The sequence below is a fragment of the Mobula hypostoma genome, chromosome X1 (genome assembly GCF_963921235.1).
Source record: "Mobula hypostoma chromosome X1, sMobHyp1.1, whole genome shotgun sequence".
Lineage (NCBI taxonomy): Eukaryota > Metazoa > Chordata > Chondrichthyes > Myliobatiformes > Myliobatidae > Mobula > Mobula hypostoma.
Window position 1 is genome coordinate 25112428 of NC_086128.1, and position 25584 is coordinate 25138011.

The 25584-nt window shown below is 43.9% G+C and overlaps 1 protein-coding gene across 5 annotated transcripts in view; it reads right to left on the minus strand.

Annotated features, from left to right (window-relative positions):
- The window catches only part of slc11a2 (solute carrier family 11 member 2), a 120403-nt gene that overhangs the window by 81655 nt on the left and 13164 nt on the right, over nucleotides 1-25584 (minus strand). For 3 of the 5 annotated variants that reach the window (XM_063037093.1, XM_063037092.1, XM_063037095.1), the window contains exon 2: nucleotides 2448-2531. In XM_063037093.1, the coding sequence (XP_062893163.1) occupies nucleotides 2448-2481 (34 nt within the window). In that variant the 5' untranslated portion in view covers nucleotides 2482-2531. Of the gene's footprint in view, nucleotides 1-2447; nucleotides 2532-15330; nucleotides 15353-25584 lie in introns of those variants that run through there. The other 2 variants (XM_063037094.1, XM_063037096.1) reach the window with 2 other exon arrangements.

Genomic DNA, 25584 nt, shown 5'->3' on the forward strand with positions numbered 1-25584 from the left:
GATAAGTGCCAGGAGGGAGATCAGTGGGGAGGGATGGGGGGGATGAATGGACAAGGGAGTTGTGTAGGGAGCGATCCCTGCGGAATGCAGAGAGAGGGGAGGGGGAGGGAAAGATGTGCTTAGTGGTGGGATCCCGTTGGAGGTGGCGGAAGTTACGGAGAATAATATGTTGGACCCGGAGGCTGGTGGGGTGGTAGGTGAGGACCAGGGGAACCCTATTCCTAGTGGGGTGGTGGGAGGATGGAGTGAGAGCAGATGTACGTGAAATGGGGGAGATACGTTTAAGAGCAGAGTTGATAGTGGAGGAAGGGAAGCCCCTTTCTTTAAAAAAGGAAGACATCTCCCTCGTCCTAGAATGAAAAGCCTCATCCTGAGAGCAGATGCGGCGGAGACGGAGGAATTGCGAGAAGGGGATGGCGTTTTTGCAAGAGACAGGGTGAGAAGAGGAATAGTCCAGATAGCTGTGAGAGTCAGTAGGCTTATAGTAGACATCAGTGGATAAGCTGTCTCCAGAGACAGAGACAGAAAGATCTAGAAAGGGGAGGGAGGTGTCGGAAATGGACCAGGTAAACTTGAGGGCAGGGTGAAAGTTGGAGGCAAAGTTAATAAAGTCAACGAGTTCTGCATGCGTGCAGGAAGCAGCGCCAATGCAGTCGTCGATGTAGCGAAGGAAAAGTGGGGGACAGATACCAGAATAGGCACGGAACATAGATTGTTCCACAAACCCAACAAAAAGGCAGGCATAGCTAGGACCCATACGGGTGCCCATAGCTACACCTTTAGTTTGGAGGAAATGGGAGGAACCAAAGGAGAAATTATTAAGAGTAAGGACTAATTCCGCTAGACGGACCAGAGTGGTGGTAGAGGGGAACTGATTAGGTCTGGAATCCAAAAAGAAGCGTAGAGCTTTGAGACCTTCCTGATGGGGGATGGAAGTATATAAGGACTGGACATCCATGGTGAAAATAAAGCGGTGGGGGCCAGGGAACTTAAAATCATCGAAAAGTTTAAGAGCGTGAGAAGTGTCACGAACATAGGTCGGAAGGGATTGAACAAGGGGTGATAAAACAGTGTCGAGGTATGCAGAAATGAGTTCGGTGGGGCAGGAGCAAGCTGAGACAATAGGTCGGCCAGGACAGGCAGGTTTGTGGATCTTGGGTAGGAGGTAGAAACGGGAAGTGCGGGGTGTGGGTATTACAGACTTCATCTACTGGGTAAAATACCAATTAATTTTACTAAAGATGAATAAAACAGAATAAAAAGAGCCGCATAATTTATTATAGAGATTGCTTCACGACCAAGGTGGGAGCAGGCAAAGGATGATCGCAACTCAAAGTTAATAAGTGTTTACAAATAATTCACTTTTTTCATCATTTCTTACCATTGTGGCAGCTTAACTGAAATAAAAGGAAATATTAAAGATGACTGTTGTCTTTCACCTGTGGGTCAGACTAGGATTTAAAGAACTTACAGAAAGCACGGCTTACTACTGGCTTTGCAGAAGAAAAACAAAATAGAACATAGAATAGTACAGCACAGTACAGGCCCTTCGGCCCACAATGTTGAGTCGACCCTCAAACTCTGCCTCCCATATAACCCCCCAACTTAAATTCCTCCATATACCTGTCTAGTAGTCTATTAAACTTCACTAGTGTATCTGCCTCCACCACTGACTCAGGCAGTGCATTCCACGCACCAACCACTCTCTGAGTAAAAAACCTTCCTCTAATATCCCCCTTGAACTTCCCATCCCTTACCTTAAAGCCATGTCCTCTTGTATTGAGCAGTGGTGCCCTGGGGAAGAGGTGCTGGCTATCCACTCTATCTATTCCTCTTTTTATCTTGTACACCTCTATCATGTCTCCTCTCATCCTCCTTCTCTCCAAAGAGTAAAGCCCTAGCTCCCTTAATCTCTGATCATAATGCATACTCTCTAAACCAGACAGCATCCTGGTAAATCTCCTCTGTACCCTTTCCAATGCTTCCACATCCTTCCTGTAGTGAGGCGACCAGAACTGGACATAGAGATGCTAGGAAAGTTGGACAAATTGACAGAAACGCCGCTGTTCTTGAATATCAAACCTGCCTTACAATAAGGCTGGAAAAGTCTGATTCAACACGGTTACATGTTTATACCTTAGATCTAAAACACAGTGACAAAAGTTGTAGCCAGTGGGAATGCGTTAATGAATGCAATACTCTGAGCTTTGACTTGCAAAGCTGACTGTGCTTATGTAAAGCACGTCAGTCCAACAAGATTGGCTGTTGAGCACCATGCACTAGAATCCACCTGGCAGTGTCACCAGGAGGGAGTTGATGCATCATCTCGAGTGGAAGTCACATCATAAAATACTTCTGCAGAATATTTCAAAATAATGCACCAAATTGTAGCAGTGGCAAGGGAAGGTCAGTCTATAATGATTTGTGGATACAAGCACTGTCTTTACCTGAGCTCTCTTTCGTTTCTTGTTCAGGAGCCATGGTGAATGGAACGAGACCACACTCAAAATTCCCTGAAGAAGCCACGTTCCCTGTAGCGGATACAAAAACAACAGTATAAGACACAGAAGAGGGGAACACCAAATATGTTAATTTTATTTTATTTGAGATACAGTATAATATAGGCCCTTCGGACCTTTCAACCTGCGCCACAGGCAACCTACTGATTTAATCCTAACCTAATCATGGCGCAATTTACAATGACAAATTAACTTACAAACTGATATGTCTTTGGACAGTGGGAGGAAACTGGAGCACCCGGGAGAAACCCAAGCAATCACAGAGAGGATGCACAGACTCCTTACAGATGATGTCAGAACTAAACTCCAAACACCGATGCCCCAAGCTGTAATAGCATCGCACTAACCGTTAGACAACCCTGGCACCAATATCATGGGGATTGCCTTTTTGCTACAGGTATTTCACAGATTTGTTCCGATTCTCAGGAAACATTTTAATGGCAAGATTAGTAATTCTGAATCATTGAAATAGAATTATTTGGACAAAGTACATCTCAAATAGGGCTCTGCCATCTTTGAAGACATGACCAGCAATACAGGGGATGGCTTTGCCTCATTTCCCCCTTGAGATGCTTTTAACCTTACATGGATCATCAGATGAAATACACGCTGCAAGATGACATCCAAAATTTGGCCATCTAGTCTCAAGACTTCTGCAGATTGCATGAAGGACTTTTTCTTTTAAAAAAAAATAGCTTCCAGAATAAAGTGAAAGATAGTAAATGTTGCACTACTTTTCATGAAAACAAGAGAGCAAAATGACCCAATAGTACATTAATCTCAGACAGGGATTCCCAAACTGGGGTCCACGGACCCCTCAGTTATTGGTAATTGTCCATGGCATAAAAAAGGTTGGGAACCCCTGGTCTAGGACCAGAGGGCACAACATTAAAATATAAAGATATCCTTTTAGAACAGAGATGAGGAGGAATTTCCTGAGCCAAAGAGTGGTGAATCTGTGGAATTCATTGCCACAGACAGCTGTGGAGGCCAAGTCACTGGGTATATTTAAAGCTGAGGTTGGTACTTTCTTTATTAGTATGGACATCAAAGGTTACAGGGAGAAGGCGGGACAATGGGGTTGAGAGGGATATTAAATTAGCCAGTGTCGAATGACGGAGCAGACCCAGTGGGCTGAATTTCCGAATTCTTCTCCTTTGTCTTATGTACAATAGGGAAAAACGATGAGGTGTATTTATAAGGAACTGGTGGCAGAAAATAATACTGGGCAGAGTTAACATGGATTTATGAAAGGGAAATTACGTTTGACAAACCTGTGAGAGTTTCTTTTTGAGATTGTAACAAGCAAAATAGGCACGTGGATATGGTTGATTTGACTTTCAGAAGGCTTTCCAAAAGGTGCTACCACACAAAGGGATTGCCAATAATATACTGGCATAGATTGCAGATTGGTTAACAGGGAAAAACACAAGGAAATGAAAGTGCCATGTTTGTGTTGGGAGGCTGTGGCTAGTGGGGTGCACTGGAAGCTCACTAATCCCAATCTATAATCAGGTGGCTTGGATGACAGGATCCAAGTTTGCTGATGATATACAACTGGATGGTAGTATAGGTTGCGAGGAGGGATAAAGCAGGTAAAGTGAATAAGGCGCAGATATGGCAGATGGAATACAATGTGGAAAAATTTTAGGTCATCCATAATAGGAGGGAAAATAGTAAAGCAGAGCATCTTTTAAATGGCAAGATTAAAAAAAATGAGAACACAATACATACTGAGCGACACACACAAAATGCTGGAGGAACTCAGGAAGCATCTATAAAATTGAAAAAACAGCTGTTGTTTTTGGCCAAGACCCTTCATCAGGACTGGAAAGTAAGGGGAAAGACGTCAAAATAGAAAGGCTGGGCAGAGGAACGAGGACAAGCTAGAAGTGGGAAAGCCAAGTGGCTGGGAAAAGTAAAGGGCTAGAGAAGGAGGGATCTGATAGGAGAGGAGAATGGACCATGGGAGAATGGGACAAAGGAGGGACACCAGGGGGAGGTGATAGGCAGGTGAGGAGAAGAGGTAAGATGCCAGAGTGGGGAATAAAAGAGTTAGGAAAAAAAATAAAAAGAGAAAAAAAAATTACTAGAAGGAGAAATCAAGTTTATGCTATTAGGTTGGAAGTTATCCAGGTGGAATATGAGGTGTTGCCTCTCCACCTCCTCCTCACCATGGCAGGAGAGGGGGCCATGGACTAACATGTTTGAATGGGAATGAGGATAGGAATTAAAATGGTTGGCCACCGGGAAATTTCGCTTTTGGCAGATGGAGCGGAGGTGTTCGACAAAGCGGTCCCCAATTTAAGTTGGGTCTCACCAATGTAGAGGCTGCAGATACAATCGACTACCCCAACAGATTTGCAGGGTAGGTGTAGCATTTCTCTTGCTTGCAGGGATATGTGCCAGGAGGGAGATTAGTGGGGTGGCACGACTGAATCATGGAGGGAGCGTTCCCTGTACAAAGTGGAGAGTGGGGAGCTGGAGGAGAAAAGATGTGTCAGGATCTAGGATCCTGTTGAAGATGGTGGAAGTTGCAGAAGAGAATGATGTGTTGGATGCGGAGGCTGTTGGGGTAATAGGTGAGGAGAAGAGGAACTCCATCACTTTTACAGTGGCGGGAAGAAAGGGAGAGCGCGAATGTTCAGGAAATGGAGATGTGGGTGAGTGCAGCATCAATGGTGGAGGAAAGGAAACCCTGCTCTTTGTGCTGGAAAGGAGTGCTGCGTCATGGGAACAGATGCAGAGATGAAGGAACTGAGAAAAGGGAATAGCATTTTTACAGGAGTCAGGGTGGAAGGGGTATAGGCAAGATAGCCGTGGGAATCTGCAGATTTATAAAAGATGTTGGCAGACAGTTTGTCTCCAGAGATGGAGGAAGAGACATCACGAAAGGGGAGAGAGGTATGAGAAACAGACCAAGTGAATTTAAGGGCAGGGTGGAAGTTGGAGGTAAAATTTATGAAATTGACAAGCTCAACCTGAGTGCATGAAGCAGCACCTATGCAATCGTCAATGTAGCGTAGAAAGAGTTGGGCAGCATTGCCAGGAAGGCTTAGAACCTGGACTATTCCATGTAGCCAACAAAAAGGGCAGGTATAGCTGGGGCTCATGGCTACTGTTAAGTTTAGAAAAAGTGAGAGGAGCAAAGGAGAAATTGTTGCAAGTGAGGACCAGTTTTGCCAGACAGAAGAGGGTGGTGGTGGAGGGGAAGTAGCTGGGTCTTTTGTTAAGAAGGAAGCAGAGAGCTTTAAGGGCTTGATAGGGGATAGAATTGTATAGGGTCTGGACATCCATGGTGAAAATGAGGCAGTCAGGGCAAGGGAACTGAAAGTTGTTGAGCAGATCAAGAGCAGGTGAAGTGTTGCAGATGTAGGTGGGAAAGGACTGAACCAAGGGTTCTTGAATGGAGTCACAGACATGAGTTCAGTGGGGCAGGAGTGGTCAGAGACAATGGGCCTACCCGGACAGTCAGGCTTGTGGATGTTGGGTAGGAGATAGAAATGAGCAGTGTGGAGTAAGGGAACTGTGAGTTTGGCATCAGTGGATGGGAGATCTCCAGAGTTGAGGTCGGTGCCGGTGTGGGAGACAGCAGCCTGATGGTCCTGAGTGGGGTCCTTTTCGAGGGGTAAGAGGAGGTGTCTGACAGTAACGCCTGGCCTTAGCAAGGTAGAGGTCAGTCTGCCACAATACCCCCTTTGTCTGCGGATTTGATGGTGAAGTTGGGATTGGTACGGAGAGAGTGGAGGACAGTGCATTCAGAGGGAGCAAGGTTCCAGGAGGAGAGAAAAATGCTGAAGTCAAGCTGGTTAATATCTCGTTGGCAATTTAGGGCAGGCAGAGAACCAGAGCAGGATGTCCATGAAGAGGAGGAGGGTTGGAGACAGGAGAAGGGATCATTGGTGCGGGGTGGGGAATTCTTGCCAAAGAAGTGGGCTCAGAGACAGAGGCAAGAAGAGCTTAGCATAATGGCAGGCGCAGAATCACTGACGTGCAGGTGAAAGGGGATAAAGGTAAGGACCCTGCTAAGGGCAGAATGTTCCGCCTCAGAGAGGAGAAGGTCAGAGGGAATGGCGAGGAAATGGCAGCGATTAGAGCTGGGCTCAGAGAGGGGAGGAAAGTTGGTGGTGTCAGAGGAGGAGGAAGGTTGGGGTGTTCAGGAAAGGCAGGATAGGAGGAAGATGGAAGCTCAGAGGACCCAAGAGGTGATGGCAGAATTTGAAAAATCCGGGTTTGGAGAGTGGTGGTGGGGAAAGGGAAGCCCAGGGGACTACTGGCAGAGAGGCAGGTCCTAGTCTGGAGGTGGTAGCAGTCAAGGTCGGGACAGGAGCTAGAGCCTGAGGCCGGGTAATTCGCAGTTCTAAATACAAGAGTAGAGCAACACACAAAATGCTGGAGGAACTCAGCAGGCTAGCCAGCATCTATGGAAATGAATAAACAGTTGACGTTTCGGACTGAGACCCCACATACTGAATTTTTTGGGAGGAGGTTACCAAGAAAATTGATGAAAGCAAAATAGTAAAAATGGTATAACTGCATCGGATCCAGAGTAACAATTATTTCATTCTCCTTTACACTGTGCACTGGAAATAACATTAAACAATCTTGAATATTATACTTTATCAAGGCTCCTGGAAAGGTCCTGCTGGTCCAGAAAAATAATGCCCATTGAATCCATAGTGTTTTGGCAATCTGGATTCGGAATTGGCTTGGTGATAGAAGGCAGAGGGTAGAGGTGGAGGGTTGTTCTTCTGAGTAGAAGTCTGTAGCCAGGGATCAGAACTCGGACCTCTGTTGCTTGTCAATTACTTACACGACTTGGATGAGAATATAGGTTGCCTGATAAGCAAGCTTGCTAATGACACAAAGATTATTGGGATTGTAGATAGCGAGGATGGTGGCTGAAAGATACAGAGAGACATAGATTAGCTGGAAAGTTGGGTGGAGTGGTGGCAGATGGAACTTAATACAGACAAGTGTGAGGTGGTGCACTTTAAGTCTTCTAATACTACCCAGAGGGGTACTGTATACAATACATGGCAGGGACATTCGAAGCACAGAGGGACAGTTGGATGCAAGTTCCGAGCTTGCTGAAAATATTGACGCAGGTAAATAGAGTGGTGAAGGTGGTACTTAGCTTGCCTGCCTTTATAGACAGCGGTTTCAAGTAAAGAGTTGGGACATCTTTTTGCAGCTGCACAAGATATTGGTGAGGCTACATTTGGAACATTGTGTGGAGTTCTGGTCACAACCCTAGAGGAAGGAAGTGGTAGTTTAAGAAAAGAGTGCAGAGAGATTCACCGGGACATTGCCTGGAACGGAGGGCTTTATTTACAAGGAGAGATTGGTTAGGTTGGGACTGTTCTCACAGGAGCACAGAAGACTGAGGGGTGCCCTTATAGAGGTTTATAAAGTTATGAGAGCATCGCTAAGGTGGAGTCACAGTCTCTTCCACCCTCCACCACACCAACTCCAAGGATAAGGGAGTATAAAACTAAAGGACAAAGGACTCTCTCTCTCTCTCTCTCTCTAACTCTAGCAGTTATGAGCCCAGCCTGAACAACCTTTTCTCACAGACAACCCACCCATTCCAGGTATCAGTCCAGTAAGCCTCTGTGAACTGCTCCTAGGGCACGAGCATCCTTCCTTCAGCTGACAATGTACACACTACAGCAGGCATGGCCTCACCAAATCCTTGCACTACTGAAGCTTTCCTAATTACCAGGACACCCAGAACCCACTGCATCTCACTACTCTGCAATTTTGCAGCATTTAGATTGTGTGCTTTTTAAAAAATATTTGTTTCCTGCCAGAATGAACAACTCCACATTTCCAGATAGGGTGGGGTACGTCACTATTCCCACTCTTCCACCTGCCTATCACTTCTCCTCACCTGGATCCAGCTGTTGCCCTAGCCCTCCTGCCTCCACCTCTTCATACTGGCCATTTCTCAGTTCAGATGAAGGGTCTCAATCCAAACATTGATCACCCACTTCCTTCCATTGACCCTACCAGACCTGCCGAGTTCCTTCAGCATTTTGTGCTTCGACACAAATTACACAGCCTACCTGATACATTGTCGGTGACTTACTGTAACTAAGGCAAAGTACTAGGAATGTTGGCCTGGGTGAGGACACAAATCTCCACCCTGATGTTCAAGGGAAGTGATTTATAGGCCTTCTTTACCATCGTCTCCAACTGTGTTGCCACCTTCCTGGGTTCCATGTTGACTGATACTCCTGTTCATGAGGGGGGCTAGGGAGTGCTTGTTTACTGCCTAGTCCATTCACTCCCATGAAATCTGCTGTGATTTACCTTCATCCCAAATAAACACAGCCCTCAACTTACATTCAACATCCACAAGACAAAGGAAATGGTAGGCCACTTTTTATAACTATGACACCATCTCTTGGGGAAAGCAGACAGTGAAGATAAAATTTGCCACTATCTTCAATGTATCAGCACAGACCATGATCACTACTGGCAAGAAGGACAAGGGCAGCAAGTGCAAACAAACACCACCACCTGCATGTTCCCCTCCAAGTTACACATCAGCCTGATTTGGAAACCTATCACGGTCCTTCATCACCATTGTATCTGAATCCTGGAACTCCCTCCCTAACAGCACTGTGGGAGCACCTTCACCAGAAGGACTGTAGTCAGTCATTCATCATCCCCACCTTCTCAAGGGCAGTAAGTGAAAGTCCAGATCTGAAAGCAAATATTTATTTTAAAATTAATGGTAATTTCTGTGAACTCCTCATTCACTGTGGACTCGTTATCCATCACTGTTTCTATGAGGTTTACAATATCATCACCGGTGAAGATGAGCATAAAATGTTTGTTTAATTTCTCTGCTTTTTCCTAACTCCTCAATAAACCATGGATAGATAGTTAAATGGCTCATTGGTTAATCTGGGCAGCTGCCGATTTGGAACAACTCTTAAAGAACAAAAACTAATTGAAAAAATTGATGGGAGTCCCTTCGTTTATTTGGGACACTATGCCACTTAATTGGGACAGAAGTCATGTTGAACAGGTTCTAACTAGCATCAGTCGGGTGCACTTGTGTGGCCATTAGCCGCAACGCTGTGCTAAGAGCGAACAGTTCATAAATAGCATCAGTTGTGTGTTTGTGTTCAAAAAGCAGTGATTTTTGTCACTGATAGTCAGTGAGAAACAAGCAGTAACACAACTCGGAGCGGTTTTGCTCACTGCAGTTTCAAGCATTCAGGCTTGGAGATGCCAGAAACGGCCATGGGTGAAAATGAAACGATTTCACTACTTTAACAAGTTGGGAAATACGGAGAACTTGAAGGTATCATCTTGATTGTTACAATGAAAATGAAAATTTGGATGCAATTGTCGACAGCAGTGTACGAAGGCAGTCCATTACCTGCTCTAGGTGCCTGCGCTGATTTTGTTCATTTACAGTCAATCAAAAGAACACAAAAGTATACACTGCAAGAATTTCCCCCATAACTATTAGGAACAAAACTGTTTTATAGCACTGCAGTAGTATTGGTGGTGTTCGAATTTGTTCTGTATTTCATTTAAATACATAATTTGTTACTTAGTTAAACAGTTGTTGGTCTTTTTTTTATACCTTTTTAACTATTTCCATGAAACTGGCTAATTGGGGCAGCCTCTTAATTGGGCCAAAAGGTACTGGTCCTGATGTGTCCCAATTAACCAGAACCTACTGTAACGTTTTCCTGTCTTAGTCTGTAATGGACCAGTGTCATTCTTTGTTAATATTTCTTTTTAACATATCAATTGAAACACACTGGTTAATTTTCCAAATATCTCTTGCCAAATTCTGACTTTTTCCTCTTATCGAACTCAGTGTTTTATTTGGCAACATTAGATATCTTTTTCTTTGACCCAATACTATTTTTAACTGTTCTTGATAACCACAGTTGCTTATCTTACCTGCTGATGCTTTTTTCAATAAAGCAATTTATATGAACTATAACACTATGTATCAATTATTTAAATGTTATCCACTGCAGGCTCATGGACTTTTAATGTACTACTGTTTTTTTCAGTCTACCAACGGGACAGCTCCTTCTTTCTCTAGCACTCTAGATGCCTGTGCCCCATCGAGGATCGATTCCCACCACTATCTGTAAGGACTTTGTACTTTCTCCCAGTGATCACATGGTTTCCTTTCACATTCCAAAGAAGTACGGTTAGATCTAGTGTGCTGCGGACATGCTATGTTAGCGCCAGAAACGTGGTGACACTTGCCCATCACAATCGTCACTGAATTGATTTGATGCAAAGCAACACATTTGTACACGTGTACATGTGTCAAATAAGCTAATTTTTAAGATTAAGAACATCAATCATTGAGCAAATTCTCTAATTTTATTGCTTTGATGTCAATTTGCATGTGGCTCAGATAGTAACCCAGAGACTATCACCATTTTAGTTCATTTGATCCTCCTTTGAGGACTGACTCGTGGACCTCTGGTTTCCTCCTCCTGAAGTCAATAATCAGCTCACTGGTCTTGTAGACACTGAGTGAGAGGTTGTTGCTGTGGCACCACTCAGCCAGATTTTCAGTCTCTCTCCTTACACGGGGCAGGCATCAGTTTTCAGATCATGCCCATGGCTGCAGAAAAGAGCACCTTATTCCCAAACCATACTGTTTGTATTCACTACTGTATCCTGCTTCATCTGTCCAAGGTGGTGCAGGCGGTTTCCTTTTCTACACTGTATCAGAAACTCTACCTAGTGGACACGTGCAAGGACTGTCACCCTCAGTTCTCTGAAGCCCCCGCTATATGGATTGTGTGATCTTAGCTGAAACCAAAGGTTTCACTTCCCAGGGATCAAACTACAAGGTTACAACAGTAAGACCAGGTTAAATAAATAACATTTTTTAAATAAAAATTGTCATCCCCTACCTCAGCAAAGTCCACACTCTATGAACACTAAACTCGAAGGTCCAGAATACTGCACACACAGCCATTACCAAGTCCCTTTACTGAACCAGTTTGCAACCTTGCCACATTAGAATACATAACCATCCCATGGATAGGACTGTCCTTTCGATTCCTAAACAGTGAAAACTTAATATCACACTGAAAATTCTTACCATGAACTTCTGTGCCCATAAACAATAAAGCTCAAATAATCTGGTATCTGACTGGTTGAAAATCCCAATAATTTGGCATCTGGCTCACTCGTTAGACTGGAGAATGAGCAGGGGTTTCAGAGAGAAGGCTGAATGCGCAGCCAGGACCGAGCTTGGGAACATCGGTGCTCAGGAATGTGGGCTGGCTACATAGCCAGAGCCAGGGTCTGCACTGCTTTTATGTTTCACCTTGTTCCACCTAAACTGGGAGCAAGGCTGGATCGATCTAAGCACCAGGCCAATTTGGAAATGTCAGGTACAGGCCGGAACATGATGACAGGGCCCAGGCCCAGTGCTCATGACTGCAGCGGGCCCAGGTCTGAGTGCTTGGACAATTTAAATGCCGGGTGTCGGGTTTGTGGCTGCCTGTAAGCAGACGAATCTCAAGGTTGTATCATTTAAACATACTTTGATAATAAATGTACTTAGAACTCTTTTGAAGCTACTTAAACATTTCTTTAAAACTGTGTACTACCACATTTTTTTTACTCTGCATGCTGAAGCAAAACTCCTTGTGATGCTTTAATTTTTTTTAAGAATTGAAGTAACTTTATTCAGAATAAAAAAAATACTTAGAATAAACAATGCAATGTCTTTTTACTCTTTCCATTCACAGCCAATGCTTTCAGTACTGTTCTATTACATCCCTACACATCAATAGCACTGCAACCACTCATGTGACCTTGTTTTACAATTGTTGCCATTATTGAATTTTAAAGCTACCTACGGAACTAGCATTCAGCCCTTTAACAGAACGTCATTACATGTTGCTTCATTCCCCCTTAATATCCCATGCGATTAACTTTATCCTGCATAGCCACATATGAAATTTTTAAACTACGTTTAGAAACCTCCAACCTTATCCAAGGATGTTAAGAAAGATTTACAAAGGGGAAAAAATCCATTTCACCAAGTTCAGAAAATATCACTCAAACTGTCAAGTCAATTGTCCTATCGTCTTGAGTATGGTCTTACAAACAGTCCCCCTGCTCTGATACTTCTGACCATCTCTCATCTCAGTTAGACCATACGACCATAAGTCACTGGTGCAGAATTAGGCCATTTGGCCAATCAAGTCTGCTCCACCATTTCATCATGGCTGATGTATTTTCCCTCTGACCCCCATTCTCTTGCTTTCTACCCGTAACCTTTGACACTTTTTAAATCAAGAACCTCTCAGCCTCCGCTTTAAAATATACCCAATGACTTGACCGCCACAGCTGTCTGTGGCAATGAATTCCACAGATTCACCACACTCTCACTGAAGGAATTCCCTTTCATCCCTATTCTAAAGGGATGTCACTTTAGCCAGAGGAAGTGCTCTCTGGTCCTAGTCTCTCTAACCTGGAAACGTTCTCTCCATGTCTCAAATATATTCAGTATATCATTAGCTACATTACAAAATTCAATAGTTCAACATTAGGAACAGACTTGGAAGAGAGGTTCTCTACGCCTTGTGTTAGGGTTATTTCTCACTGAGCTCAAAACCACACAAGGGACTTTGTGAGGCAAGGGATACCAGCTGCAGCAACAAGATCTACTTTGCTAAGGATAAGAACTCAACGGTCGCTGCAGATCACATGACAGTCTCTCCCTTAACAAACTTTGGAGAGAGTGAACTATAGCACTTGAAATGTATGGTCCTGTTAACAGCAGAGGCAAGTAGAAGGATGAACAGTCTCTCCTGAAACATCCTTTGATCCAACCTGTCCAAGCCCCAGTTTATCTGCTTGACCCTAGTCCTATTTGTCTGTGTTTGGCCCATATACACCTAAACATTCCCCATCTGTGTATCTGTTAAAATGTAATTGTACCCACCTCTGGCAGCTTTTTCCACATACGCACCATGCATGGAAAAAAAAAATACCCATCAGGTCCCATTTAAATCTTTCCCCTCTCACCTTAAATTTATGCCCTCTAGTTTCAGATCCCTTAACCTGGGAAAAGGGCATTGATGAGTTTATAAACTTTCAAGGTCAGCCCTTAGCCTCCTTCTCTTCAGGCAAAACAGTCCCAGCCTATTCAATTGTTCGATGTAACTCAAGCCTTTCAGTCCTGGTAACATCCTTGTGATTCCTTTCTGTGCCCTCTTCTGGTTAATGACATCCTTCCTATATCTGGGCACACTAGTGTGGTCTCACCAATGCCTTGTACAGCCGTTCCATAATATCCCAACTCCGTACTTAATTGCCCTGACTGAAAAAGGCAAGCCTGTCAAACATAAGAGATTTTGCAGATACTGGAAATCCAGAGTAACACACAAAAGACTGGAGGAACTCAGCAGGTCAGGCAGGATCCATGGACTCAACATCGGTAAAACCAAGGACTTCAATTGATAGAACACACAACTGTCCTCAATGGGGGGGGGGGGGTCTGCAATGGACAGGGTGAGCAGAATCAAATTCCTAGCTGTCAACATCTCTGAAGATCTACTGTATCTTGGGCCCAATATATTGATACAATTACGAAGAAGACAGGCCAGTGGCTATATTTTTCATTCGGAGTTTGAGGAGATTAGGAATGTCACCTCAGACTCTAGCAAATTTCTACAGATCTACCATGGACAGCATTCTGGCTGGTTCCATCACCATCTGGTATGGAGGGGCCACTGCACAGGATCGGAAAAAGCTGCAAAAAGTTGTAAACTCAGCCAATTCCAACATGGGCACCAGCCTCCACTGCTTCGAGGACATCGCCAAAAGGTGATGCCTCAAAAAGACTCACCATCGTTAAGGACCCTCATTGCCCAGGACATGCCCTCTGCACATTACTACCATCAGTGAGGAGATGCAGGAGCCTGAAGACACATATTCAAGGTTTTAAGAACAGCTTCTTCCTCTCCACTATCAGAATTTTGAAAGATCCATGAACCTATGAAAATTATCTCATAATTTTTGCACCACTTATTTTAATATATCTGGTCAGACAGTATCTATCAAAGAGAAAGAGAGGGAGCATTTCAAATGCCCTTCTTTGGAAACACTAGCTTTGATGTGACACCTACAAGTAGAAACGAAATTAATGATTAGGCCAGGGTGGTGATACACATTTCGAAGGGTCATTTTTGATCTCTGTTCAGACTAAATATGTATACCGACAATCCTTTTATTGAATCAGTCAAGACATCACAGATGTTACATCTTGCAAATAATTAAATCATTTTGTTATGATTTCAAACAGCTTCAATAGGTGTTAATAAAATTATCGCAAATGGAATCATACTTTACAGCAAAGAAATATCAACGTCAGCCTGTTGCAGATTCAGTATCTTGTAACCACTCAGTTAAAAATCACATGCCCCTAATGGAAAACCATTATCCTCAACATTATCAGGGACCTTTGACAGAGATGTTGGGTTGCGTAGGGTGGGTGGGGAGGGGTGGGGGGGAAGAGGCAAAGGAGAGGAAAGAGGAAGAGATACACACAGAACAAAGGCAGGGCTTGAGAGATAAAGATAGTCATAGTCATACTTTATTGATCCCGGGGGAAATTGGTAAAGGAGGTGAGAAAGTTACAAAGGACTTAATATTTCACCAAGTTGAAATTCTTCCTGAGAAAACAGTATTTAAAAGTGAAAGTTGCTTTGGACTTCTCTCCAGGCTAAGGTTTATTTCATTTCCAAGTACTCATAAATCTAGTCCACATAGTTTAAAATGGAAAGTTACTTACAGTATCCTCCACCACACAGACTTTAACTCTGTCGAGAGTAAGGCTATAAGGACAGAGAAGCTTGCAACCTTCAGCTAATCAGAAGACCAGCCTGACTATCTCAGATCATTCTCCAATGGATCTCAAGGGATTGGAAAGCTAGTCACAACCCCTCCTTCAGTATCCTTGCTACCAAGAATCCTTATCTTAATACAAGTCATACATGAGCCACACAAGTTACTGCACAAAATCCTTCACCCACTTTCATTTATCTGGAAATGGCCTTGCAATGAGAATACTGTTGCATCTATTAAGCAGGATTAAACAGAAGCACTTCTCATGCACAGAGAGAAAACTGAACCCAAGCTCAACAACAGCCAGTCCAAACCTGACCAAGTCCATTATTTTTTATTATATATATCTGTCCAGACATATCCAGTCGGGTTCTGTCGAGCTCAGTACACGTTTACAGGCTACAGAGGTACAGGTATGGAGATTCAAAGTCCCACACCACCAGGTTCAGTAAGGGTTATTACTCTACAAACATCAGGCTAACTGAACCAGTGTGAATAACTTCACACCTCAACAATGAACTGATTCCACAACCTACAGACTCAAACTTTCAAAGGATTTAAAATACATTTATTATTAAAGTATGCATGCAGTATACAACCCTGAGATTTATCTTCCCATAGACAGCCATGAAACAAAGAAAACCATAGAACCTGTTCAAAGAAAAACAGCAACCTAACCCTTGCCCCACCGTGCAAAGAAAAATCGCATAAACGGCAACCAAAATATCAAACCCTGAACATGCAAAAAAACCACAAATTGCACAAATGGCAACCAGAAAGAATGAGTGAAAACATAGAAAATGTAACACAATATCGAAAAAGTCCATATTCAGTCCAGCTCAGTGTTCGTTATTCCAATCCACAAACCACAGACCCAGAACTTCGGTACCATTCTCTGACAGCATCAAGAGAGAGAGAGAGACCGTCACATGTAGACACCCTCCTCCGGCAGCAGCAAGCGAGAGGCTGATAGACGGCGTTCGCCTTGATGTTTCAATCTTCCTTGATGCTTGAATCGGTGAGAAATGGAGACGATCGTGGGCTCGCTGATGGTCGATGAAGTCTCTAAGCCTCTTGGCCTTGAGGCCACACCTCCTGGAACTTTCTCGGAGACAGCAAAGTGCCAGATCACTCATTCGGCCCGAAAACACACCATTAAACTAGATATCACAGGTTCCAACAGTACTAGATCCACATTTAAAAGAAAAAGATGTAAAAGAACTGAAAGAAACAGGTTCGCCAGTGGTAGCGTTGTTTGCTGGCACCATCTTCTTCACTTTCAAGGACTCTACAACTCGTGTTCTCAGTATTATTTATTTAATTGATTAATTTGCACAATGGTTGTTTGTCAGTCTTTATTTATGTATAATTTTTCATAAATTTGATTGTATTTTTTTATTCTCCTGTAAATGCCTTTCAAGAAAATGAATCTCAAGGGAGTATATGGATCAAAACATACTTTGATAATCAATTTCCTTTGACTTTGACATCCATGGTGCTTAAAGGCTTATCCGGTATTTTACACAGGTCTGGAATTAAACGTCATCACAGGAATTTTCCTGTCCACAACTACCTTCAGTTAATGTCTGACAGATACTTAACTTCCAGAGACAGAAATCAGAAGTCAGGCAACATACAGTATTAATTCACCAAGCAACACAGATTTCAATGGAAGACAACCCCCTGGAACCCAGTGATTCACAAACGGCAACAGAAGCCACTATAAATGCAAAAAGTCATCCAAGCCACACATCACAGAGAGGCTGTCTTTGTATTTTTATAGCACCTTTCTGGTCAGGAAACATTCCAAGGCTATTAAATGCAACACAATTAAAAATTGGACACCGAGCCACATAAGGAGAGATGACACCATATAGGTGCTTGCTGTGATCCAGCAGATGGTACTCTTGCCTCCAAGAGCAGCTTTAGGCCCAGACACCCGAGGCTTGGATGAAAAATCTAGGGACGTGCCAGAGGCCTGCACCAAAAATGTGCATTGATGTTGGAAGATTTCAGGAATTCAAGTTACTTACAAAGAGGGCAAAGTTTGGAGGGCTCTGAACAGGAAAATTCTAAAACTGTGTTGTTCAACTGGACGCCCAAGTTCAAAGTAAAATTTATTATTAGAGTACATATATGTCACCATATACAACCCTGAGATTTTATTCCTGTGGGCATACTCAGCAAATCTGTAGAATGGTAACTATAAGCAAGATCAATGGAAGAGAAAGAGCATAGAAGATAATAAACCGTACAAATCCAAATATACATAAATAGCAATAAATAATGAGAACATGAAATAATAAGATAAAGAGTACTCTAAGTGAGATCATTGGTTGTGGGAACATCTCAATAGATGAATGCAGTTATCCTCTTTTGTTTAAGGGCCTGATGGCTGTGGAGTAGTAACTGTTCTTGAACCTGGTGGTGCGAGTCCTGAGGCTCTTGTACTTTCTACCTGATGGCAGCAGCTAGGAAAGAGCATGGTCTGGGTGGTGAGGACTTTGATGATGAATACCACTTTCCTACAACAGTGTTTCATGTAGATGAGCTCAATGGTTGTAAAGGGCTTTACCTGTGATGTATTGGGCCATATCCATCATCTTTTGTAGGACTTTCTGTTCAAAGGCATTGGTGTTTCCATACCAGGCTGTTATGCAGCCAGTCAATACACCTTCCACTATACATTGTTAAGAAGTTTGTCAACGTTTTTGATGATGATTAGATCTGATGAGCTCACATTTACAGAGTATAGATTAGAAGGATCAACCAGAGTGCTAGAATTGCCATTTAGACGTATAGTCATGGTCTTGACAGCACAAAAACAGGTCCTTTGGCCCAGCAACACACATCAAAGTTGCTGGTGAACGCAGTAGGCCAGGCAGCATCTCTAGGAAGAGGTACAGTCAACGTTTCGGGCCGAGACCCTTCGTCAGGACTAACTGAAGGAAGAGCTAGTAAGAGATTTGAAAGTGGAAGGGGGAGGGGGAGATCCAAAATGATAGGAGAAGACAGGAGGGGGAGGGATGGAGCCAAGAGCTGGACAGGTGATTGGCAAAGGGAATATGAGATGATCATGGGACAGGAGGCCCAGGGAGAAGGAGGGGGAGGGGTGAAGCCCAGAGGATGGGCAAGGGGTATAGTGAGAGGGACAAGGGGGAAGAAAAAAGGAGAGAGAGAGAGGGGGGGGGAGAGAGAGAGGGGGGAGAGGGAGAGGGGAGGGAGAGGGGAGGGAGAGGGGAGGGAGAGGGGAGGGAGAGGGGAGGGAGAGGGGAGGGAGAGGGGAGGGAGAGGGGAGGGAGAGGGGAGGGAGAGGGGAGGGAGAGGGGAGGGAGAGGGGAGGGAGAGGGGAGGGAGAGGGAGGAGAGAGAGAGGAGAGAGAGATAGAGAGATAGAGAGAGAGAGAGAGAGAGAGAATGAATGAATGAATATGAATGAGAATAAAACAAACAAACAAATAACAGATGGGGTACAAAGGGAAGGTGGGGCATTGACAGAAGTTAGAGAAGTCAATATTCATGCCATCAGGTTGGAGGCTACCCAGACGGAATACAAGGTGTTGTTCCTCCAACCTGAGTGTGGCTTCATCTTTACAGTAGAGGAGGCCGTGGACAGACATGTCAGAATGGGAATGGGATGTGGAATTAAAATGTGTGGCCACTGGGAGATCCTGCTTTCTCTGGCGGACAGAGCGTAGGTGTTCAGCAAAACGGTCTCCCAGCCCGTGTTGGGTCTCGCCAATATATAGAAGGCCGCATCGGGAGCACCGGACGCAGTATATCACCCCAGCCGACTCACAGGTGAAGTGTCGCCTCACCTGGAAGGACTGTCTGGGGCCCTGAATGGTAGCGAGGGAGGAAGTGTAAGGGCATGTGTAGCACTTGTTCCACTTACAAGGATAAGTGCCGGGAGGGAGATCGGTGAGACGAATGGACAAGGGAGTCACATAGGGAGTGATCCCTGCAGAAAGCGGGGGGGGGGGGGGGGGGGGAAAGATGGGCTTGGTGGTGGGATCCCGTTGGAGGTGGCAGAAGTTACGGAGAATTATATGTTGGACCCGGAGGTCGGTGGGGTGGTAGGTGAGGACAAGGGGAACCCTATTCCTAGTGGGGTGGCGGGAGGATGGAGTGAGAGCAGATGTGCGTGAAATGGGAGAGATGCGTTTGAGAGCAGAGTTGATGGTGGAGGAAGGGAAGCCCCTTTCTTTAGAAAAGGAGGACCAGCTTGTTTATACTGTCTATTTTGCCTGGCTATATGAATCCCATTTGCCTGCATTGCCCATATCCTTCATGCAAATGCCTCTTAAATTTTGTTAATGCTCATGTCTCCCCCATTTCCCCGGCAGCTCGTTCCAGGTACCAACAACTCTGAGGAAAATTTACCCCTCAGATCCACTTTAAACCTCCTTGCAAAAGCATTGATGAAGATTTCAAGAAAAGATAAGCTGACACGAGATGGAATCGAATGGTATTACATGAATGGAAGCAAACAGTCTTGGTAATGCCTTGGATGTGAGATTCAAAACTTATCTTGGGATCAAGTATGATGGCGGGGTTGGAAGGAGGCTGGTTTATTTATAGACAGTTCCAAAAAGGATGGAGTCAATGTCTATGTAATGAGGTATGGCAGAGATAACAGATGGCTTCAGCCTTTCCATAATGTAATCTTGAGAGCATTTCTGTTCACCAGTGAGCAAGTCTGGTAAGTTGGAAGCAATAGAGGAAGGCGTCCAGGAAAGTTGGAAGATAGAACTATCTGTTGCTCGTGAACATGGAAGTTTACATTTCAAATGCAAGGTAGCACACAGAGGAAAAAAAAAAGGAAAGGATCTAGGATATTTCCTTAAGAAATCCCAGTGCAGGCTCATAAAGGAGATTATAAAGTAGAGTGGGAGTGTGATGGAGAAATACTGTAAAGTAACTGGAAACTCACAGTGACCTTTCGGGCTAAATGGAGCTGACTTGCAGGGAGGCCACCCAGTCTGTGTTTGACTTCTCTAATATGGATGAGTTTGACAAAGCAGACCCAAGCGTTCCTTCCAGGTAAAGCAATAAGGCAATTACACATCTTACAATCAACTACACAACACTGAGTGCTTACAATGCTTAACTAAATGCAGGTTAGGAGGCTGTGAAGGGAAGGGGTGAAAGAACAGGTGTTGCATTGCCGATGATGAGTAGGAGTATGCTTAATGGGGAGTGATGCGTGGTGACGGAAGGCAGAACATAAGAATGTCATTTTGCTGCTGTCAGTACCCACCCTGCTCTGACCTTCACGTGCCCCAGTTCTGCCTCTTCCCTTTCTGTTCTAGATCTCTCCACCTCCACGAACAGACAAACCGCAAATATCTGTCAGAAGTCCACAGATTCCCACAACTTCTTCCCACCCTGCCTCCTGCGAGGACTCCATTCCATTCTCCCAGTTCCTCCATCTCTGGCACATTTGCTTCAACGATGAGATATTCTGCACAGCACAGGTTTCTCTGAAATGTCTTCTTTTGCCATGGTTTTCCCTCAACCATAGTGGACTGAGGCCTTGACCACACCTCTGCTCTCAACCCACTCTCCTCCTGGACAGAATCACCCCGGCCGTTACCCTCCACTCCACCAGCCTCTGCATGTCATGGATCATCCTTCGCAACTTCCTTCAACTCTAACAAGATTCCACATCTGACATCTTCCTCTCCTCTTTCAACATTTTGAAGGACCACTTCCTGTCTGATTTCCCTCTTCTGCACCTACCATTCCTCCTCTTACAGCGCTTCTTAAAGCAACTGCAGGTAATGCATTGTCTAACCTTTCATCTTTTTCCTTTCCACCATCCAGGGGCACAAACAATCTTTCTAGGTGAAGCAGCGATTCACTTGCACTTCTTAACATAGTATACTGCATTCAGTGTTCACAATATGGTCTCTTTTACACTGCAAAAATCAAACACAGACTGGGTAATTCCACTAGCCTGATTCATCTATTAATGTAGACCACACTTGGAATATTGTATTCAGTGCTGATCACCTCATTACAGGAAGGATGTAGAAGCTTTTGAGAGGGTGCAGAGGAGACTTACCAGGATGCTGTCTGGATTAGAGAGCATGTGTTATGAGGAGAGGTTGCGTGAACTAGGGCTTTTCTCTTTGGAGTGATCAAGGATTAGAGGTGTAAATGATAAGAGGCATAGATCAAGTGGGCAGCCAGCACCTTTTTCTCCAGGTGGAAATGGCTAATACAAGAGGGTGTAATTTGAAGGTGATTGACGGAAACTATGAGGCAATGTCAGTGGTATGTGTGTTTATTTTTACGCAGAGAGTGGTGGGTGCATGGAACGTGCTGCCAGGTGTGTGGCTGGAGGCAGATACATGAGAGAGACTTAAGAGAATTAAATAGGCACACGGAAGAAAGAAAAATGGAAGGCTATATGGGAGGGAAGCATTAAATTGATCTTGGAGTAGGCTAAAAGGTCAGCACAATGTTATGGGCCTAAGTGTCTACACTATACTTTATTGTTCTATCTTCTAACATCTGTGTAAACAGCAAATCACCATAGCAACCCTGATTTCACCTTATTGGAGATGCTTCCTTTGTCTTTTGCGTTTCTCCTCTACCCTCTTTTCAACTTCAAACCTACTTGTTATTCTCTTTCCCAGTTCTGATGACTTGAAAAGTTATTGCCTTTCTCTGTCTGCAGATGCTACCTGAGTGGTTTCAATATTCTTTGTTTTAACACTGGAGAAAATTCAGTGTAGTCAGCTGGAGGAAATAAGCAAAGCTGCTCACTTCACCTACGTAATTTTGGAACACGAAGACAATCTCCAACTTTTCTTCACCATTGCTAACTTTCTGTTCCTATCTCCTCTACCTTCACTTCCAACTTGTACAAACAAGTTCATGAATCAATGAAAGTTTTAAAACTGCACATGTTGGAAATCTGAAGCAGAAAATGCTGAGAACACTCATGTCAGGCAGCATCCATGGAAAGAGATTGAAAATAGTGTTCTGATGAAGAGTCTTGGACCCAAAACATTGACCGTTTCTCTCTCCACAAATGTTGCCTAACCTAGTGAACGTTTCCAGTATTTTCCGCTTTTGTGATACGGAGTTTATGATTAAGACCACTAACCAATTACTTGTGCAGCTTCCCTCCCTCCCTTGCCCACAGAATGGATATATTTCTTTCCACAGATGCTACCTGATGGGTTGAACATCTCTAGGATTTTCAGCAAGTGGAGCCACCACTTGGAATCATGCCTACAAAGCCTAACCTTATTACTTTCTCTCATTTCTCCTCGGGGATCAATTAGAGTTCATCCAATAAATGTAACAATGGTGTTTTATTCTGGACTTTTGAACAGAAACTTACCCAGACATTAGGCTCATTGATGCGACTGCTAACGATGACAAAATTTCTCTGATAATAGTAGAAATATAGTAGAGTCATACGATTGTTATGTCACAGGAGGCTGTTATTTGGTCATCTCCATGGAAATCTATCTAGTTACATTCTTCCAGTCCTTCCCCAAAGTTTTAAATTACTCTCTCAAGGGTCTATCCAATTCTTGCTTGAAGGCGATCATTGACTCAGATCCCCCTTGCCCACAGTCTATGTTCAGCAAACTGCAGAACACCACAGCCTCTGCATAAAAATGCTACCTCCTCCTGTTACTTTACACCTATGTGCCTGGTCTTGAACCATGGGAACAGCTTTTCTCATTTGTCCCTGCAACCATTCTGAAAAATCTCTTGTGTACTGTCTCTTATTGCAGATACATTAACAACTATTAAAAGATACTTGGACAGGTACATGGAAAGATTTAGTGCGATACGGTGAAACATGGGCAATATTGATCAGCATGAACCAGATGGGCCGAAGAGTTTGTTTCCATGCTCTGTAACTCACTCTCCCTAGGAACTTCAATCTATTCTAAAACTTAAGTTTTAAGTTTCAAAGGATATGGTGGAAAGGCAGGTGTATGGGGTTGAGTGGGATCTGGGATCAGCCATGATGGAATGGGCAGAGCAGACTCGATGGGCTGAATGGTTTATGGTCTTAAGTGACAAGACTCATGATATTGAGTAACCAGTATTTTATAGATATTCAATAAAACCACTCTGTGAACAAAGTGGGAAAACCCACCATACAACACTATTAACAGCATTTCTCACAGTAAAAATCTAAACAATAGAAAGGTGAGCTACATATTTAAAAAGAATAAAAGTCAACATTTTGAGTTTGAGGGGTGAAGCTGGGAAATAAGATGATCACTTTGTTGGGACTGCACAAAATAATCAACAGGAATTGGAGGCACAAATATGCAGGGAGAGTGGAGAAAGTTGGGAGAATAATCATGTCGTCCCAGTTGGGTATTTTAATCTTCCAAACATACACTCAGTGGCCACTTTATTAGGTACACCCGAACACTTGCTGGTTAAAGCAACAACTAACCAACCAATCATGTGGCAGCAACTCAATGCATAAAAGCATGCAGACATGGTCAAGAAGTTCAGTTTTTTAAACCAAACATCACAAAAAAAACACATCCAGTGAGTGTCAGTTCTGTGGGTGAAAACGCCCTGTTAATGAGAGGAGTCAGAGGAGAATGGCCGGCCGATTCAAGCTGACAAGAAGGGAACAGTAACTCACATAAGCACATGTTACAACAGTGGTTTACAGAACAGCATCTCTGAAGCACAACATGTTGAACCTTGAAGTGAATGGTTACAGCAGAAGACCACCAACATATACCCAGTGGTCACTTTATTTGGTACAGGAGGTACCTAATAAAGTGGCCACTGAGTGTAGATTGGAAGCGCCATAGTGCTAAGAGCCTAGATAGGATGGAATTTGTTAGGGGAGCATGGTAGCACGGCAGTTAACATAACACTTTTACAGTGCTAGAGATCTGGGTTCCGTTTCACCGCTGTCTGTAAGGACATCCTCCCCTTGACTGTGAGTTTCCTTCAGATGCTCCCGTTTCCTTGCACATTCCAAAGACGTACAGGTTAGTAGGTAGTGGAATCCCATTGGAGACAGCAGAAGTTGTAGAGAACCTGTTGGATGTATGGGCTCGTGAGATGGTACATGAAGACTAGGGAACCTCTTAAACTCTGTTACTTTGGGGGTGGTGGTGGCTAATGGGGTAAGGGCAGACATATGGGAAATAGAAGAGATGCAGGTGAGGGCACCATTGATAGCAGTAGGAGGAAGCCCCATTTTCTGAAAATGGAGAACATCTTGGATATCTGGATGATGTTGTGCTGATCTATATAAACCTACTCCACAATCAATCTAACCCTTTCTTCCTACACAGCACATAATCCTCCATTTTTCTTATATCCCTGTGCCTATCTAAGAGTCTCTTAAACATCCCTATTATAGCAGCCTCTAACACCATCCCCAGCAGTGTGCTCCAGGCACCGAACAATCGGTGTAAAAAACCTACCTCTGACATCTCCCCTAAACTTTCTTCCACTCATCTTAAACAGATGTCCTCTGGTATTGGCCATTGCCAACCTAGGGAAAAGTCTCTGTCTGTCCACTCTATGAATGCCTCTCATTATCTTGCACACCTCTATCAAGTCACCTCTCATCCTCCTTCACTCCAGAGAGACGTGCTCTCTAATCCAGGAAGCACCCTGTTAACTCTCCTGTGCACCCTCTCAAGCTTCCACGTCCTTCCTACAATGAGGTGAGCAGGACTGAACACAATACACTTGAGTACAATCAAACCAGAGTTTAATGGAGCTGCAATCATGAGAACAGTTACAGCAGAGACAGGAGCTGAGAAAAGGGAATTGCGGCCTTGCAAGAAACAGCGTGGGAAGAAGTGTAGTCAACGTAACTGTAGGGATCAGTGCGTTCTCATGCACCATCAATCAGGGACTTGTGCTAATATTATTTTGTGACTGTGTGTGCTATCATAACTATATGTACTGTGAGTGACTGTAGGTACTGTGTTCTGCACCTTGGCCCCAAAGGAACGATGTTTCGTTCAGCTGTACGCATGTGTATGGTTGAATGACAATCGAACCTGAACTTGGTAAGATGTTGGTGGATAATCTCTCTCTGGAGATGGAGACAGAAAAATCAAGAAAGGGGGAGAGGTGTTGGAGATAGACCAAGTAGATTTGATGGCTGAGTGGAAGTTTATGAAATTGATGTGCTCCGTATGAGTGCAGGAAGTGGCAGAGAGGTGCAGTTGTCAATG